This window comes from Sceloporus undulatus, chromosome 2, assembly GCF_019175285.1.
Source record: "Sceloporus undulatus isolate JIND9_A2432 ecotype Alabama chromosome 2, SceUnd_v1.1, whole genome shotgun sequence".
Classification (NCBI taxonomy): domain Eukaryota; kingdom Metazoa; phylum Chordata; class Lepidosauria; order Squamata; family Phrynosomatidae; genus Sceloporus; species Sceloporus undulatus.
The window spans coordinates 92629846-92649236 of NC_056523.1; the positions used below are offsets into that span (position 1 = coordinate 92629846).

Consider the following 19391-nt stretch of genomic DNA (forward strand, 5'->3'; position numbering starts at 1 on the left):
GAGCATGTTCAAAGGAGGGCGACTAAAATGGTGAAGGGTCTGGAAACCATGCCCTATGAGGAACGACTTAGGGAGCTGGGGATGTTTAGCCTGGATAAGAGAAGGTTAAGAGGTGATATGATAGCCCTGTTTAAATACTTGCAAGGGATGTCATATTGAGGAGGGAGCTAACTTGTTTTCTGCTGCTCCAGAGAACAGGACCCGGAATAATAATAATAATAATAATAATAATAAATTTTATTTGTATACCATTTTTCCAAAGATCAAAACGGTTTACAGACTACTAAAACTGTTACATACAGTGGATGCAAGTTACAGGAAAAGAGATTCCACCTCAACATTAGGAGGATCTTCCTGAGAGTAAGGGCTGTTCAACAGTGGAACACACTCCTTCCTCGGAGTGTAGTGGAGTCTCCTTCCCTGGAGGTCTTTAAGCAGAGGTTGGATGGCCATCTGTTGGGGATGCTTTGACTGAGAGTTCCTGCATGGCAGAAGGGGGTTGGGCTGGATCTCTTCCAACTCTAGGATTCTAGGAGACTAGAAATATGGGGAGGAAGCAAGGGGCATCTGAAGCCCCCACTTGCCATCTCCAGAATGACCAGATGTGTCCTCATTGCCAAGGAATGGAAGACATTCAAGAACAAATGGAGGACGTTGCCATAATAATAGCTAAAAGCATTCACATAAATATACACCCATGCTTCTTAGTCAGGCTCCAAATGGAGGGCATTTTGGAATCCCTCTTGGGCATAAGGCAGAAATGTAGAACAGGTCCTGGCAAAGGAGGACAACCTCTGGTCAGCCTGTCCATGTGTTGGATGCCTTCGTGTTGTTTCTGACTTATAGCAACCCTACTGTGGGGTTTTGCAAGATTTGTTCAGAGGGGGTTTGTCATTGCCATCCTCTGAGGCTGAGAGAGTGTGACTTGCCCAAGGTCACCATGGTTTTCCAGGACTGAGTGGGGATTTGAACCCTGGTCTCCAGAGGCACATACCACTAGATAACACTGGCCTGTATATCCCCATATCAGGTGACCAGAGATCCTGCTTCTTCAGGACACATCCTTCATTTCACCTTTCTGTCCAGGAGGAATTTCAAAGTGTCTTTCATTCATGAACTGATAATTATACTGAGAGTGTTTTAGCTACCACAGTCTCTTAACCAGCGTGCAATCGACTGGAGGCTTCTGGGAGTGTGGTCCAAAAAGTACATTTTCAAAGCTCTGGTTTATTTACAGTTATGTTGCCTTCTTAGAGCATGTCTGTTACTGAATAACTACAGCTGGCAGCCCTGTAATGTTTGAGGTTAGTAGGTAAGTCTAAAGTCCTGTCACCTTTTCGTCTAGAAGTGAAACACTGGGAATGTTGATTTGAATGGGGCAGAAGGGCCCTCACTGGTCCTTGACAAGTTAACCCTGCTCAGATGAAGAATGTCAGATTATACCTTACATTGCCTGTTTCAGGAATCATCCTTTTAGAGTCTAGACCAATGGGTCTCAAACAGTGGGGCAGGATCCCTGGAGGAGGCACAAGAGTTGCTCAAGAGGGCTGCGAGACTTGGAAGCCCTGATCCCTCCTCCTCTTCCCAAGCTTTCTAATGAGTAATATTTACACGTGTTGTAAATTCTGATCCTTGATTATCATCCCGGCCAACCTGGCTTCTGATTCCACAGGGTTAGAATGAGGAATATTTCATATAATTTGTTATGTGTCTTCAAGTCATCACTGGTTTATGGCAACCCCTTTTTGACAGGACGTTTTCAGAGGTTTACCATTGCCTTCCTCGGTTGCCAAGATAAAATTTCATTTGCCCAAAATCACCCATTGGGTTTCTGTGGCTAAGTGAGGACTTGGTCTCTCAGAATCCATGCCCAACACTCAAATCACTACGCCACGCTAACCATCACCTCTCTCTTTTCTCTCATCAGTGAAATGTACTGTCCTGCTGGTATTAAAGTTTCTTAATTTGATACTGAGCTGCATTTTTGACCCATGCATGTCAGATCACACTTTCACATGACATATTTCGGCCAAGGGAAGGCGAAGAAAAGCATCTGAGGATTATTCATGTGTAGTCTATTGACTGGGGACCTGAATCCTTTAGGGAAAGTTCACATAACCTGCAGAATGTGCTAGCTTGTACTTGGACACATTTTGGGTACAGAAACTCTGACTATAGATTCAAATTAAATTGCTTGGACAGTTTTTGTTTTCACACACATACTAAAGACATGCATATTTTTTGCAAGCTTCCCTACTTCAGTCCTTCATTCATTCTCTACTTAGAGATAATAATACAAATGTTCTGTTATTTATTTTTCAGTATTGTTCTTTTGTTGTATACACCTTTGATATGTTTAGATGTAAGCATTTTATATATATTTATAAATGCATAAATTACAAGAGGGATTGGGCTGTGGTTTTGTAACTAAGGAGTCAGCTAGGGAGGCTCTCTAGGAATTACATTTGCTTGAGAGCTAGGGTGAAAAAGGAGGTGGTTTGTGGTTGTTGTGTGCCTTCAAGTCAATTCTAATTTATGGCAACCCTACGGCAATGATATCATGGGAGTTTCTTAGCAAGATTGTTCAGAAAGGTTGCCATTGTCTTCCTCTGAGGCTGAGGTGGTACAATATTAAAAACAGTACAATTAAAATATTTGACAAATAATATTTGATACTATGGCTATACTGCTGCTTTTCCACAATGCACTTTGCTTGTGGCAAACTACTCTGGATTACTCATGAACTGTGCACAGTCTTTAGGTTGAACAGGCATATTTGTTCCTTTCAACCTGAAATCTGTGGATTAGAGTTTAATTAAGGTTGGCTCTTCTGTGGATGCTGTGATTCTACTGTTGCACAAACATGGCATTGAACACTAAGTGGAAAATCTCAATAATGTACATAGTTCATAGTTTAGATTAGTAGAAATAAAGTATGCAAAGTAAACATATGCATGTACACTAATTTAATTTACGTAAGGCAAACTGATGATCTTGTGGAATTTTGATAACAAGAGCAGAGTACACAACTTTATTCTGCTTTTCTTGGAAATGAGTAAACACTTTAGAGTTTAGACCAACATGGACAGTGACTGTTTGACCCACCATGTGGTCTGGACTGAGGAGATAACTATGTGTGTGATTCTGTCTTAGGTCAAAAAGAGCAAAAAGTGGAATTGTAAAGTATGTAACGAAAAGCAGTCCATTCTAAAGGTGGGTATTTGAGTATATTTGGGTTAATGTGATGGCTCTGTACTAGGTTTCTTTTTGTCTGGTGTCTGAAATTGCAATCCTGTACCTGCTTCACTGAGAGCAAGTTTCATTACATTTAGTGAGTCTTAGTCCTGAGTACACCTTATAGGATTATGCCATTGGACCATTAAGACACACTTGTCACTTTCTGAGGCTGAATTTGTGGTAGAGAATTTTCTCTTCTCCTTAGTTTATAGACTGAATTTAGATCATAATCTGAGGAGAGGTGGTATTTTTAAAACAGTGGAGGGTTTCTTCATATTTAATGTTTAATAGCAGATTTAATAACATATTTAACAGCAGATTTAAAAATCTATAATCCACATAGAAGGTTAATGTAATGCTGCTGTAGCAACTGTAACAACTATTATAGTGGCTACTAAACAATATAAAGAGCTACAATAAAACATGTCTTAATATTAAAAGAATAGAGTCCCCCTCATTAATTATTCCGATTACACAAACAACATAGTGATTAAAAATATACTAAGTAACAGCTGCATAATACTCTTGGTCTATCCAAATATGAATTGATGATCAAATTTATACAACAAATTTGCCTCTAAAAGACAAAATGTATGTGTTTTTGTCAGCCAGAGCTAGGTTGGCAACTGTCAGGAGAGGGCTTTTTCTTTAGCTGCCCCTCGACTGGAATGACCTGCCAGAAGAGATTCAACAGTTGAAAATTTTGTCCAAATTTAAAAGAGCATTAAAGACTAGTCTTTTCCAACAGGCTTATCCAAATGCTTTTTAAATTGTGAATTTTAAATGATCAATTTTAAATGTGGATAGTTTTAATATATGTAGGTCTTATTTGTCCTTTTAAATTGATGTATACTTTAACTGATGTTTTTTAAACTGATGTTTGTCTGCTAATTGTTGTTGTTCCCCATCTCGATCCATGAGGAGAGGCGGGTAAGAAATATATTATTATATTATTATTTTAGATTGGCTTTAAGTAGAGGACCATGAGCCTAAAAGGATATCCATGAAACAAGGTCCACTCAGATAGAATTAGGATTCTGTTTGCCAAACTAAAGATTAAAGAACTATAGCGCTCAAGAGAACTAAATGCAAGAGTGGACAGCAATTTCCAGGAGCCCTAGCCCTCATGGCCAGTGCTGAGGAACTCTGAGAGATACAGTCCAACAACCTGAGGGCCGTATCATTCCCACATCTGTTTTAATGAAATGTCCACTTTAGGTTTTTGGCCAGGGTTCTGGATCTGATTGCAGACATCATGTGCAAAAACTGAACTTGCTGCAAGGAGAGATACAGCAGGCACCTGTGAACAACATGCTTAGGTATGGTATTGACTGGTTAATTGCTCTTTTGTGTTTGTATATATTTCCATTGCAATGTAATTATAATGCATTTTAATGAAAAGCGTGCAGCCATTCTATAGCCACCATTATCAAAGTATTAGAAGAAAATAAGATGGCAAGTTGAGTATCCCTTATCTGAAATATGTGGGGTCAGAAGTGTTTTGGATTTTGGATTTTTTGCAGATGTCGTTGTGTGCCTTCAAGTCATTCCAGCTTATGACAACCCTAAAGTGAACGTAACACATGGTTTTCTCAGGCTGAGAGTGTGTGTTTCCATGGCCAAGCAAACCTTGGTCTCCAGAATCATAGTCTAACATTCAAACCAGTTGCATATACATAATGAGATATCTTGGAGATGAGACCCAAATCTAAACATGACATTCATTTATGTTCCATTTACATCTTAAACACATACTGTAGTCTTAATAATTTTGTGTATGAAACAAAGTTTGTGTAGATTGGATGATCAGAAAGCAAATTTGCCACTATGTCAGCCACCCATGGGGAAAAAGTTGAATTTTGAAACATTTCAGATTTGGGAAGTCAAAGGCTTTCATGGCTGGCATCCATAGTTTTTTGTGGGCTTTTCGGGCTACATTTCAGATTTTCAGATGAAGGATACTCAACCTGTAACAATTATTTCCAATTTGAACTGGCAAACTTTGTCCAAATTTCTTGCAGCAGCATCTAAGGAGCAAAAAAATGACACAGACATTGTGTTTGGTTTCTGCAGTGGTAGACTCAGTATTTGCTTTAAAAGCTGACAAATTACTCCCTTGCAGCAGAAAAGGAAAACTGTCAACCACCATATTGTCTAAATTCTAACATTCATTTAAATGAGTACCAAAATCCATTATTGTGGCAGGAAGATAGTTTAGTGGAAGCACTGCTTGTCTACCAGGATTTATGTACACAATCTCAAAGTGTGTCCTTGGTTCTCTAAAACTTAAGTTCATGAAATGTTTTTCAAAAGTTGTCTGTATATGAGAGAGTGTGTGTATGTCTTTTATTTTCTTGTTTGCACTTATTACCCTGCATATTCCTCACTTTACAACTTATAATTTATCAGAGGACCATCTTTCAGGGGTGCTTCAGTTGCGTATTCTATGTGTGCAGTAACATGGCCCTTTGGGCGTATCCTATGTGTGAAGTAACATGGCCCTTTTAGTCCATTCCAACTCTGTGATTTTGACACTTTTGTGTTGGAAATGTCTCTTAAGATGTTAATAATAATGAAATTGAAATTTATACACAATACAGTGAAAAAGTTTTTAAAATAGCTCAGTTAAAAACATTTGAAAAGAAAGAAACAAATAGGTCCCAGGTAGTTAAAAACTCCTTCAGCAGCAACTCAGCTCAGTGCCAAAGTTGTGCCTGAATAAAAACATTTTTGCTTGCTGGCAAAAGGACAATATTTACCTTATAATGTGTGTTCAGTACAAGGAATGCATAATGGTATAATTGCCAAATTTTAAATATGTTAATTTGTTTTTAGAGATATAGAAGAACCAATAGAGATGAGTAATGCGAACACAGCTAACTTCAAAGAGAAATTGGGCCAGCAGGTAAGCCCCTTTTTACACAAAGAGCATCTTCAAAGCCAAAGCAGAATAGTTGCTTCATAAATCATTAAATCAAGTAAGGGGTATCATGACAGGTTGGTTGATGGCATCCTAAGCTGTTCAACTCCTCTGCTAAGAGGTTGCATAGGAACTAAGTTTGTGAGTGGGTAATAAGTTTATGTGCAATCATTTGGGAGAAGATCATCTGGACTCTCTCAGGAGCAACCGCTTATTAAATTATTCATTTGTCCAATTATTTAAGGACATTTTTACCTGAGATTGGTCAGTCTCTGTTGTCAGAAAACAAATTGTTATTAGAAGGGCCATAGTTCCATAAGAACACAGAAAAGACATGGAATATGTTACTGGTCTTACAACTAAACTGAGCATCTCTGTTTCCATTATAAAAATTTCCAGCCCTTAGGCTCTGAAGAAAGGCTTGAAAGTATCCAGGCAGGTTTTGGGATCAGTTGGTGCTGTGCTGATTCCATATCCTTCCTCATAACAAGTCTGTTTATTTATAAAAGCTACAGAATTCAGATTTTCTTGGTACAGAATTTGGGATAGTCCAAGCCTAGCAAAGGAGTAGGAATAGTAAGTAGTGTTTACAAAAATTATACAAACTTTTTGCATAATACTCAGGTTATGTACTATCATGAGGACAGATAATTAAAGAAACAGAATAATTATTCTGAGATTTAGAAACCGCCTGAGACATTCTGTAACTTTGCAGGAGGAAAAGGTAGAGCTATTCAGCCGTTGGACTAAATATCTGGATAAAAAGTGTGAGGAGCAAGAGGAAGAAGCATTGCAAGCAGAGGAACAGGCCTACTTTTCCAAGGGAGACATAGTGAAACATACAAGGTGACACATAACGGTTTACTATATTTTTTTACACTAGAAACAAATGTATCATTTGTGGTGATTGTTCCAGGCAAATACTAGTATACTGTACTGAAAGAAATTCATCTAAATTACAGGTTTAGTATCCCTTATTCAGAATATTTCAAAATCGTCTATGAGTGGCTTGAGATATTGACACTCTTGCTTTCTGATGATTCAGTGTACACAAACTTTGTTTCATGCCCAAAATTATTGAAAATATTGTGTATAAAATTACTTTTAGACTATGTGACGATCCATTACAGGGAGAGGCAGGATACAAATTATTATTATTATTATTATTATTATTATTATTATTATTATCATTATCATTATCATTATTGTGTATAAGGTATATAAACATAAATGAATCTGATGTTTAGACTTGGGTCCCATCTCCAAGATACCTCATTATGTATATGCAAGTACTGTATTCCAAAATCTGAAATCTAAAACACTTCTAGTCCCAAGCATTTAGGATAAAGGAGACAAACCTGTACTTGCTTTCTCTCCATGATAATCTGTTTGACTTGCAGCGTGTCTGATGTTTGTTGTATCTGCTAGGAAACGTAAGAAATCTGACTTGTACACTACCGATACCCAGAGACACGAGAAGAGGAATGTTTCAGGATTTACAGATGATGTGAAAAGATTTGAGGAGGTATGGTTTGCTTCTAATTTCTGGTGCATGGCAAGTATTTCATATTTTGTCAACGTCATGGGCCTTTTAAATGTGATCAAAATATTTTATAGTTGTAGGATGGCTCTGCTCCTCAAAGTAACCTACCATATTAACTTACTTTTATCTTGAAAGTCAATTTGAAGGGACATTGTAGTGTTCACATTTACTCCAAGCCTTACTGCACCTCTATAAATTAGCTATATGTACCTTACCAATGAATCTGTTTATCCTTGACAAGTCCACTAGCATAGTGTATGAACCAGTGTGAGTCTCTGCTATGTGACTAACTCCTTTTCTTACCATGTGGTTAGTGTACACTAGTTGTGGGCAGCTGTGTAAGAGTTGGGGGGCATATTAACACCTTTGAAGGGGTCCCACTCCTATCAAAGAAAATTTGGTAGGGGGCATTTTAACCATGATTTGGGGCCTTCCTGGGCAATTTTAGACTCAGGAGAGCAATATTTGTAACAATAGGAAGTGAGCAGAAATAATTTATTGTGCACTTTCTTTCAAAAAAGGCCTCTTGGGACTAAATTGTCTCAGTGGAATACTAAGCCATGGTGCAAATGTGGCCCATCCACTGGAGGGCATTTTGGAGCCAAAAAATGCGACGGGGACCCTGGAGGCCACCCTTTACTCATCTCGGATGTCGAGGGTACAATAAGACATTACAGATTTCTAACAAATTACTATAGAGCTTAAACAGCTCACTTACCTCCTAAGGATCTTTTGGGGGATCTTAATTTTAACTCTAACTTTAAATGATGAATCAGCAAGGTGTAGTGGTTTGAGTATAGGATTCTGGGAAACCAGAATTCAAATCCCAGACCAGCCATGCAAATCCACTGGGTGACCTTGGGCAAGTGACACTGTCAACCTAGGAGGAAGGCAGTAAAAAAACCTCCTTTAAACAAATCTTGCGAGATGGTTGCCATAAGTCACAGTTACTTTCAAGGCATGTAACGGCAAAAGATTAAATGAAAACACCTGTATCAGATGGATGGCCTGCTTGACACCACAGATTAGATTTGTCTAGTGGCATTATTGGTTCCCTATGTGGCTGTCCCCATTCCTTAGATTATACAGAAGCAAATCCTAATTTTAAGTGAAAAAACTGTGTAGAGTATCAAGTTGTGATGCTTCCAGTTTGCTTCTTTATAACAAATCAGCATGTTCAGTCCAAGTGAGTGTGCTAAACATCTAAAGAGTAAGAACAAATTGTGCTACTATATTGGTAGTTTGGCACTTCTGATTGTTTCAGTTTATAAATTTTATTACAGAACAGTAATGATTCAGTCACAGTGAGTACAAAATGCTGTGGAGATACCACATGTAAAAACATGTTGATTCCTGATGTGAAAGAGCATATGATACACAGGAAGAACCAAGATCCATGCTCAAAAGGTGCTGGACTTTCCAAATGGGACAAATTTCTGTTATCAGGTAAAAGCTATACTAGTGATGTGACAACTTCTGCATTACAAAAGAGACAGGAGACGTTAGCTGAAACATCTGTAGTTGGGGGAAATGTTAGCGCGGACACCTCTGGCAGTATCAGCTTCTGTAACTACCACCATGCAGCACAGCAGAATGTGGCCATTCCATGTGAAGGAGCAGAAGAGGTCAACCCCATTCATATTACACTAGCCAGCATTCCTGTGGGAAGAAGCAGAAAGCCTCCATCTTTGCCTAGTGCTCAGTTTCAACAAAGACTGCTAAATAGACTGCCTGAAAAAACTACTTCCACACATTCTACCAGTATTGTTGCTGTCTCTAGTTCAAAAACACCACCCAGAAGCTTTTTTTCTATAGGAGAAGATTTTGATGATGACATTTAAAGCTCTTTTGTCTTCTTACAATTGGATTTGCCACTTTTCTGTTCTGGTGTGGATTAGTGGAATCTTTAACATTTAAAAGTCATATTGTTAATGACAAAGTTTTTGCTGTATATAATAAAAGGCCAAGTACTTTAAAAAGCACTACTTTTGTCAACACTGTGTCTGTACAACTTGTCATTAATGGAAGAACTAGCTTTGAAAGGGCTAAAGCAGCAGCCATGTATATGTATGAAATGTCCAAGGTATATTCATTGTCTTGCATAGGCAGGGAATGCTGAAACTTGGAAATCACAACTAGGTATACTCTGTAGCTAAACATCTATTTTTGACTGGTTTTCCTCCATGCAAAGACCAAATTGCCATTCCTTGCTCTTATTTCCTATACAATTGTTGCAGTCAGCCTATATTTCAGAGGATGGACTGGCAAAACCACCTGAGAATTCCTAAGAAACTCCTATGAAATTAATGGGATTGCCATAAATCAACAGACAACTTGAAGGCACACACACCATTGTACTGGTTCAGGAGCTGCTGAAACCAGACTTTGACATCCTACAGTTACTGAATGAATGCATATTTCCCAAGAGGTTTTTCAGCATCTCTCTACCCACTTCGCTACCAAAGCCTGCTTATGGCAACGTGACCATAGTACAGTGTATTATAAAATACCAGGGGGGAAAAAAAGAAGATACAGAAGTGTAAGCTGGAAAAGGTAAAGTGACTATTTATTCTTAACTGTATGAACTGAGAATATAGAGATACAGTCAGATCATTGGGGATAGGTAGCAGATATAAAAAGAGGCTACAGAAAAGCAGTTACAACAATCTGCTTTAAATATTATAGGTTGCACAGGTGCTATTTGGAAGCCCGTGGTTCCTTAGCATATTGGATGGCATCCAGGGCTGCACCGATGTCGTACTTCTTGGAATGCAGCAGATGGGTGAGCCAGCCCCCTTCATCACTGAACCCCATAGATAGCATCTGGGACAGTGATTCAATCAGACGAGGATCTGCTTCTGTAAATAAGAATTTGGACTTGTTATACAGCAAACTAGAAACAAAAACCAGGATTTTCTGAGAAACACTTATTTTCCATACTGGATGGAGAAGTTCCTAGGATATTTTGTCCCTGCCATTCAGAAGTATGCAAATTGGACTTGAATGTCTCTCCCTAGTGGAGAGGCAACCAAATCTGCCTCTAAGCTGGGCAGGAACCGGGTTGATCTGCCATTAAGAAGGACCCCTAAAGCCTAATGAATATATTTCTGATTTTGAGTTAGTGCGGTAATCCTACATGGAAACCCTACATTGGAAGAAGGTTAGGATACAGGAATTTTTTTAATTGTAATTTTATTTTAACGAGGTTTTATGCTTATAATTGTTGTACTCCACCTTGATTCCCTAGGGGAAAGGCGGAATATAAAAACAAAATTACATTAAATGTCACAGGAATAGTTGTGAACTTAGGATTTAGCATGCTTTGGAAGCTTTGTAACTGTGGGGACCTTTGAACCTCCAAATAGTTTGGACTTGACAGTTATTTGTTAAATTGACTGTCTCCTATGCTACAATTCCACTTAAATCCTATGATTTTCATGACAGACCTTTCCCCCAAATCTGATTACCACATGCAGTCAGACAATCACGGCTTTTTCTTTTATGATACCCTTTTTTTCCTGGGGAGTTTACCTGGTGCCACCCTTATTAGTGTCCCACCGAGCAATGAGTTCCTTCCATAAGTATTTCAACATCTAATGTACCTGGTTTTGATTGTTTTATAGTTCAATTGGTTTTAAATTCTTGCTCTTTTTCAACACTCAATGGCTTTGTTATACTTCAGTGCTATTCAAAGTGGTGGTCTCTGGACTGGTGCCAGTCCCTATGCCATTGGCTCCTCCTCCCTGGTATATTTCCAGAAAAGAAAGAAATGTGTAGCCAACGGGAACAAAAACAGTGCCACTCCCTGGCATACTGGGAAAAAAAAAACAACTGTTGGTCCTGCATACTAGGTATCTTTGAAAACACTGCTGTATATCATCCTGGTCATTTATGGTAAAGAGCAGCTAACAAATAAACAACTGAGTTACCAAGATTTCCTGAGAGACTGAACATGTTCAGAGCTCTAGGCAAGTGACATCTCCATTTATTCTGTAGCCCAGTATATCAGCTCCATGAAGTTCATAGCAGAACTTCAAGTAGCTTTCCAAGCTCATTACCTGGTGGAAGATGTGGGTAGAGTGCAGCTTCTCGTAGTCCTGTTGGTCCAGCATTACTAGAAGAAGCTTCAGTTGGATCCAAAGAACATGGGTTGTCATTTTTTGGCATTTGTAAGGACTGCGGCTCACCAGTTGAAGGATCTACTTCCTTTGGAGACAAATGAGTCCAGTCCTCATCTCCTGCTGAACTACTGCTGGACTCGCCTGGTTCCTAGAAGTATACAATTTCAAGGCACCAGTTAAACTTGCTACTAATGTGATTTTTCAGAACCATACATAATTACAGACAGAAGTGGTTAAGTCACTTCTCACCCTATCCTCAGTACAAAAGGTAAGGAAAACAAAAAAGCTACAGCAGATACACAAGCATGGATGCCAAGTCATACCAAAGTACACATATCTGAAACAGCATGAATTGCTATTAACATCACACATGAGTTTTATGCACTTCAATGTGCATTAGAGATCTAGTTTCATCCTATAAACACTGAAAACACGTTTCTTCTGCAGACACTTATGTGACTGAAATGGATCTTCAATCACACTGCATGTTGTATTTGGAAAAAGTTTCCAAAGTCTCTTGCTCACTTGTAGGCTGTGACTATTTCAAGGATATCCAGCATGTCTTCCAATCCTCTACTGCTCTAATATTTCTACCTTCATCAAGACTTCAAAGACTTTACCTAGGGAAGACCTAACATAAAAAGCTAAATCTTTGCTGTTAATAAATTATTTGCATGAAGTCATGAACCTAGGTTAGATAATGAATGATGAATACTAATTCAGAATCATTTCAAAGTTTCTACTTCTCTGCATGTTAAACAAGTTTTCCTTTTAACATATTAATACAAAACAAGCTTCAGTATTACTACAGCAAGATGAATGGGTACATCTTGACACTGTTGAGGGCACACTCAGACCCAGCACCTTTTTACCTGTGACAAAAGGCTCTCATCTTCCATGTGTGAAGGAGAACACACCATCATCTCCTGCATCTGGTCAGTAATAGCATCAGCTGCTTCTGAAGCTGTTTTGCTTTGGTTACTTGCTTTTGGTTTAGCCTGATCATTGGATGTGCTAGGTTTGGAGGTGTTCTCCTCTGAGTTGGATTGTGTAGGTGACACTTTACTTCTTTGACCCTCATGTTCCACATCAATATCGACATCAATACCTAAAAAAGGCAGAATGAGATGGAGATCAGTGGCCATCTTTCCAAATGTTTCTTGTCTCTAGTAATTTGAATATTGACTGGATGTATTTTTCTGTTCCATTATGGCAAGGCTTTGCTGCACCGAAATAAAAATACTCCCATAACCTTGTCAAAAGCCTAGAGGGCAGAAGGTGTGTGCTCCTGCTCAAGAGAATATGAAAATGGACACCTTGTTTACATGAGAGAAGGACAACATGTCAGCTATTCTGCAGTGTTTGGCATGTACCCTGCTCTTAAATGGACTCTAGCTTACAGTGCCAACTTTTTCCTCTCATCATCTACATTGCTCTGTGAGAGCTTTAAGCAACTATATGCTCCCTTTGCATAACATTATCACAGTGTATTTAAAGCATGATAACTTCTTTATGACAGATTCTCACAAGGAATGTGCCACAGTAGTGCCCACTTCTGCCTATCATTTTTGTTCTTGGGAGGATGAACCTATATGAAACAGTATTACTTCTAACATGACCCTCCACAGTATTCTAAGACTCAAAATGAAGTTACTGGGAGGAAAGCATCACTGCAAGATGAGTAAACATCCACTCCCTGCTTCAACCTGGGACCACAGGTGGGAAGAGGCAAAATAGCAAATACAGACAGAGATCCTGTAGTGTAAAAGTGCCACAAAGAACTATGCCATGTCTCTTAACACAAACCTCTCAACTTGCTTTTAACTGCTGCAGTCCCCCTGCAAGTCTCTCTCTAAATTTGTTATTCTCTCAAAATTGAGTGAGGGAATTGGAGTTCAATTCCAGCATCCACCAAGATAGATGCCAGAGTTCTCCTGAGGTCTTGGTAGATGATACAATCATTCGCTGTCTGACTATGGAAACATGGCTAAACAATTCTCCAAGCCCCACCTCCAATCCACCAGCCACTGAATGGCTGTGGGGGGCTATCCTGGAGCAATTTAGTCATTTTGGAGGAGGAAGGGAATACCACCCTCTGCAATGACCAGGAAAAAGACACATATAGGCACATACTGCCTACTTAGACAAGGATCAACAACACACTTTATTAAAGAATAGAAACCTTTAATAACTTACTTAAATCTAAGATGGGGTGATGTTTATTTACACTCTGGGATTTGATTATTAATATTTACTATCACTACATTCTTACAAGTTTGATGTCTTATATGTTTGGATTTATGAAAATGTAGAATCAGCCTTAACAAAGTAACATATAGAGATCCAAGTTGTCAATGCATGGAAGATGTTTTGGATGTATTGTTATACAATCTAGCAGGAGGTATAATTTGAATTTGTATATGGGTAGAGATTCAAGTGTAAAAACATAAATGAAAGCCTTTTTTATTGGTACACACCACTAAAAGAATGCCAGCCAAGGTTAGGTAGATATACAGTGGAGCCTTGTTATACACTGGGGTTTCATTCCAAGATCCCCCGTGAATGTTCAATCCGTGGATGCTCAAGTTCCATTAAATATAATGGCATAGCAAAATGGTGTCCCTTATAAAAATAGGAAAATCAAGGTTTGATATTTGAAATTTATACTTTTTTTGAACATTTTCAAACTGGATGCTTGAATCCGTGTATAAGAAGGGCCGACTGTATGTTTATGTGAAATCATTACACACAACCCATATCCCGTGAACAGTGAAAGATATCAATAAAAATCCAGCAATGCTACTAGATGCCTCATAGAAACCCAGAGCATGGAAACAATAACTAGATGATAGCAATTGCTTACCCAATGGACTCAGGAATGCAGCAACACTTTCTCCAACATTTTTCAGGAAGGTGACATTGGGATCCTGAGGCTGATTGCTAGAGGCTGCTTTTGTAGGGAAAGAAATTTTTAAAAAATCACTTATAGAGCATGCAAGAAGGAAATTGTTCAGCTGACTTCGAGACAAAATTCCTCAGAACTATATAGTTCTGAGATACAATTTGGTACAGCACACATTTATTAATAAATCTATTGAAAAGTAAGTTCTTTTGAAACAATGCAGGTTCAGTGCAATCAACTGAGCTTAGGACAAGAGCGCCAGTTCATCATACTAATTTATTTTACATTTGTAATCAGTGTTTCAGTGGTCAGAGACCAAAGTTCTTACCTTGCTCAGCAGGAGGATTCTGAGAAGGAGCACTAGCTTGTGCCTGGTCAGAGTTTTGCTGCTGACGAGGACAAGCCTGTCCCCAACCTTGCATCCACGCAAAGGGAGAAGCACCATGTTTCATCTTACGATGCCAACGACCTCGAGGAAACCACTAATGGGTGAAAAGAAAATATTGCTAAGTGATATTGCTTTAAAATGGCTGCAGATATAAACAAAAGAATAAAAATTTGTTTTAAAAATGGGAGCTGCATACTTACATCAAATGGATAGACCAGTGGACTTGGAAACATGATCATGTGGTGCTCCTTGTGGGTACCTTTTCCCTCACAGGTACTGCACAGGTCATAATCTGGACAAACAGTGCATTTGAATCTGGTACCCACAACTGGGCCATCACAGCCATCACAAATCACATTGGGATGCACCATACTGGAAGGACGCTCCTGGCTGCAGGACTGGCGATGCAGATGTTCACGTTTAAGTTCTTTTTTTTCTGAAAGACACGAGGAAAAGATGCAGCTCAAGTAACGTTATGCTAAGTGAACTAACACCTAATACTAACATTTCTGCAAGTTACACAACTGTAAGAGGACAGAATACAATGGAAGACTGGGTATTTTATTCTCAAAATAGCCCTGTCTTCATTCTTCTTCTGAAGTAGACAAAAATGTTTTCTTATAAGATTTTAGAACAGGGAAGTGCTATAGACAAACAGTGTGGATTTTCAAAGATATAGCTTTGTTCGTTTGTAGAATCAGTATGCAAAAGGATCTTGTAGCACCTTTGAGAATAACTGAAAGACATGACCTTTCATAGACGAAAGTATACTTCATCACATACATATGGTGGAGTGGAAGTGTGGATTTTGTTACTGCAAATGTTTCCACTGCCCTAAATTAATGGAATCTGATTTATTATGACTTTGTTAAATTTATTCACCCCGTCCCACCCCTAAACAGCTAACAAAAGTGAGTAACGAAACAGTTCCTCCCACAGATTTAATGTGACAAAAAGGAGGTGGAGGGGAGGAATGTAAACTCAGACATCAATTCTTAACGTCATGTTAACTTTATATCCTATAAAATTGTGTATTTTCTTCCACAGCAAAATAATTATTGAAGTGAACATTCACTGGGATGAAAAAAATAAAAATAAAATGGGTTTGTAACACAATGCTATGCAAGTTTACTCAAAAGTAACCCTTATTGAATACAGGAATCCTGCTAATTCTTGAAGTAATCTAGTAGAGGTCATGTCTCCCTTCCCCCATTGCCTCCAATAGAAGACATTTTATAATGGCAGCTCTCTGGCTACTATCATTTCCAGCTGTAATTGAAGACATAAGAGGCTTTAGATCCCATGACTTCTTACTGTGCCCCGAAACAGCCAAATCACCCTATTTTCAGATTTATTTATTTGTTGAAAGCAGAGCAGGGTTTGTTCTTTGTTTGTGTCATGATTCTTCTTTTTCAGCCAACACAGACATAGCCTTGAATGGATTATAAAACAGCAGCTGCCAAGCCAAATTGAGAGAATACCAAGTTGGCTTGAAAGAGTCAAGGTTACCTTTAACATAAATGCGAAAAACGCCATCTTTCACACAAGGTAGGGCCAGCTTCAGTTCTTCATCACTGGAAAAAGCAATCATATCTCCATCTTCATCTGAAAAACAGAACAAAACAATCACTCATTCTGACAGAAGCCATTAACGGCAATATAAAACAATATTGTGTTGAACCTTATAGCACAGTACATGGGATCTGCAGAAGAAAACAACGTTAACATGTTGTCATCTTCAAAATTGCACTGATTTAATTACATCTCCCAGCTGATCTGTGGCAAGCCTGTTGGCAGAAAGTGGCTTAACACGATCACGTTCATTTCACAATGTCTGCTAGCAAGAAAATATCCTTTTGCTGCAACCTTCAATCGTAGCAAAATCTACTTTTTAGGTAGCAGATGTTAGTGTTAGTTAGTCACCACAATTAACATTTTAAAGTAAATTGTTCAAGTCAAGTTAACGTTTATTTTAGGAAGGAAATAAGCCTCAAACTGTAGACTGCAGCACTAGCCAGCACTACTGAAAGGAGTGTGCAGATTATTTATTCCATCTTGAGAGCAAAACAAAAGCAGGTGTCTAGCAAGGCTGTCCTGAAGCTTTAAGTGATGAACCATTCAAATTGTTATAGAAATAGAAAAGTTGCAAGTGGATCTCTGCAACCTGTTTATTCATGTGGGGAAAAACTATGTTATTGGGGAAGCAGAACTGATAAAGTGTCCCATTCCAAAGGCTTAAAAACTGGCAGGCATGAGTACAAAAAAACCTGCAACTCAGCAATGACTTTAAGGCAACAGTGAAAATAGCATATGCATATATAGAGTGAAAGTGAATGGTTTGCATCTTTCTTGCTAACCGAAAAGGGCAGGAAGCAGACAGTGCCTGGCTCCTTCCTGGAATTAACACACAGGTAAGGCACCAGATCCTTCTGAGCTTGTAAGCTATGCAAGGTCATCCCTTGCTTCATATTTGGATGGGAGGCTGCCAATGAGGAAGAACTGGCAAAACCACCTCTGAGTATTCCTTAGCTATGAAATTCATGCCTTAGGTTGACAGGCAGCTTGAAGGCAAACACACACACACATCAATCTCTCTTGGGATTAATTAGATCCACGCAACTCCCAAGTATCTGTTGCAATAGGAATCCAGAATGTTTCAGCCCATGTACAAAACAAATATTGACATTTGAAATGCAGATGGGTTGACAAGATATTGAAGGCATGGCAAGCATTCTGTATTAATTTGGTCAACAATCTAGGTTACACAGAGCTGTGGCTGCCTTTCTCCCCCCAGCAGCTCAGGGCCTCCCTCCCTGCTCCACAGACCATCGCCCTCCACCCAGAAGACAATATTCCCTCCCAATCCGAAAGGAACAGGCCACGTTGACCCAGGATTGTGCTATTAATGCCAAGAAGGGCAGTCCCTCTCCTCCTCTCCCTTCACACAGGTAACCCTGCTGCTAACCATTGCCTCCCCTTTGACCCAGTTCCTCCCAAGAACAAGTTCCACATCCTGGCCCTGTTTACCCTTCCTTTCCCTGCCAACCCTACCTGTGGCAAGGTCCCACTGCCAGCGCCCACGCCTGGATGGAAGCCAAGGCCCTGAAACTGGCCTACATTATCATCCTCATCATCCTCTGACCCAAGCCGCAATCAGGTAAGGAGGGCCTAAAGCAACCAGATCCGCCCCCAGGCTCCTGTTACTGACATGCACACTGCAAGAGGAGACTGCAAGCCTGGGGACATTGGGAGAGAGAGCCACTGTGTGGATCCTTCTCATTCACCCGGTGCTTGAACTGGATGGACTGGCGGCATTCCTTGCATTGGGGTTAAACAGGCCACCGCCCCCAAGTGGTTCTGATGCCAGGCCACAACCCTGGAGGTGCTAAGTAATACCTCTGAACATGTGCAGAGGGCCTTTTAAAGCCAAGGCTATGGAATTCCGCTCCGCTCTGGGCCCACAACAAACTCCAACTCCCAGAATTCCATAGCCCTGAGTCACAGAAAAAGTTAAAGCGGTGCCAAACCGGGTTATTTCTCCAGTGTGGACGCAAAGGGGGTAGGCATTTTGGGAAGCGGGGAAGGAGGTCTGCGCCTCACCCTTGTAGTGCATCTGGAAGGCGCCGGCGCCGCTGGCGTTGCGGAGGAGGCCCTGGAAGAGCTCGGCCACCTTCTCCCGCAGCGGCTGGAAGCGGGCGGGCCTCTCGAGGAGGGCGAAGCGGCGGATCTCGCGGGTGCTCTCCTCCTTGCCCAGCAGGTAGGCCTTCACCGTCAGAGGAGCCATGGCCAGAGTGGCGCAGCAGGAATTGGGCCCCGCAGGAAGGAAGGAAGGAATCCGGGCGGAGAGGAGAGGAGAGGAGCCTGCGCTATGGAGGCCTCTCCGCCGCCCGCCCTCTTATATAGGGGGCAAGGGGAGGGCGGGCTCCGGCTGGGAAAGCCCCTGCCTGGGATGGGCTCCTCGGTCGGGAGGGAGGAGCAGGAGGCTGACGAAAGGAGGCAGCAACAGCCGCAGGGGCCAGGGCCTGCCCTTCTCCCCTGAAAGGCCTGGCGCTTTCTAGAATCCAGGCTGCGCTCCTCGAGGGACAGTAGGCTCCCGCTGCTAGAACCCCGCGCCTTCCTTGGCACACGGGGAGACGTAGTCCAAAAGCCTCTTAAGGGCACATGATCTATAGGCCCCACCCCCAAAACTGTGCTCTGAGGGATTTGGGCCTCAGCGCCCAGAATCCCAGACTATTGGCCGGCGCCGCTGAGGCTTCTGGGAGATGGAGTCCAAAGAGATC

At 40.4% G+C, this 19391-nt stretch overlaps 2 protein-coding genes across 7 annotated transcripts in view; one reads left to right on the forward strand and one right to left on the reverse strand.

Annotated features, from left to right (window-relative positions):
• Positions 1-9682, forward strand: part of LOC121921081 (MRN complex interacting protein) — a 12366-nt gene extending 2684 nt beyond the window's left edge. For both annotated transcript variants that reach the window (XM_042448594.1, XM_042448593.1), the window contains exons 2-7: positions 3154-3213; positions 4456-4556; positions 6073-6142; positions 6873-7003; positions 7586-7682; positions 8984-9682. In XM_042448594.1, coding sequence (XP_042304528.1) covers positions 4549-4556; positions 6073-6142; positions 6873-7003; positions 7586-7682; positions 8984-9541 — 864 coding nt within the window. In that variant the 5' untranslated portion in view covers positions 3154-3213; positions 4456-4548 and the 3' untranslated portion in view covers positions 9542-9682. The remainder of the gene's footprint in view (positions 1-3153; positions 3214-4455; positions 4557-6072; positions 6143-6872; positions 7004-7585; positions 7683-8983) is intronic.
• On the reverse strand, positions 8935-18983 carry SQSTM1 (sequestosome 1). 5 transcript variants are annotated; one of them, XM_042448591.1, is made up of 8 exons: positions 18712-18983; positions 16621-16716; positions 15312-15547; positions 15052-15205; positions 14685-14771; positions 12694-12929; positions 11759-11969; positions 8935-9359 (listed from the first exon to the last, which is right to left on the reverse strand). In XM_042448591.1, the coding sequence occupies exons 1-8, from the start codon at positions 18893-18895 to the stop codon at positions 9337-9339; spliced, it is 1227 nt and encodes a 408-aa protein (XP_042304525.1). In that variant the 5' UTR covers positions 18896-18983; the 3' UTR covers positions 8935-9336. The 5 variants fall into 5 exon arrangements, with proteins under 5 accessions (XP_042304525.1, XP_042304523.1, XP_042304522.1 ...); XM_042448589.1 differs by lacking the exon at positions 8935-9359 and adding an exon at positions 10241-10558 and having other exon boundaries at positions 14685-14768; positions 18712-18982; XM_042448588.1 differs by lacking the exon at positions 8935-9359 and adding an exon at positions 10241-10558 and having other exon boundaries at positions 18712-18981.
• Between the last annotated feature and the right edge of the window lie 408 nt (positions 18984-19391).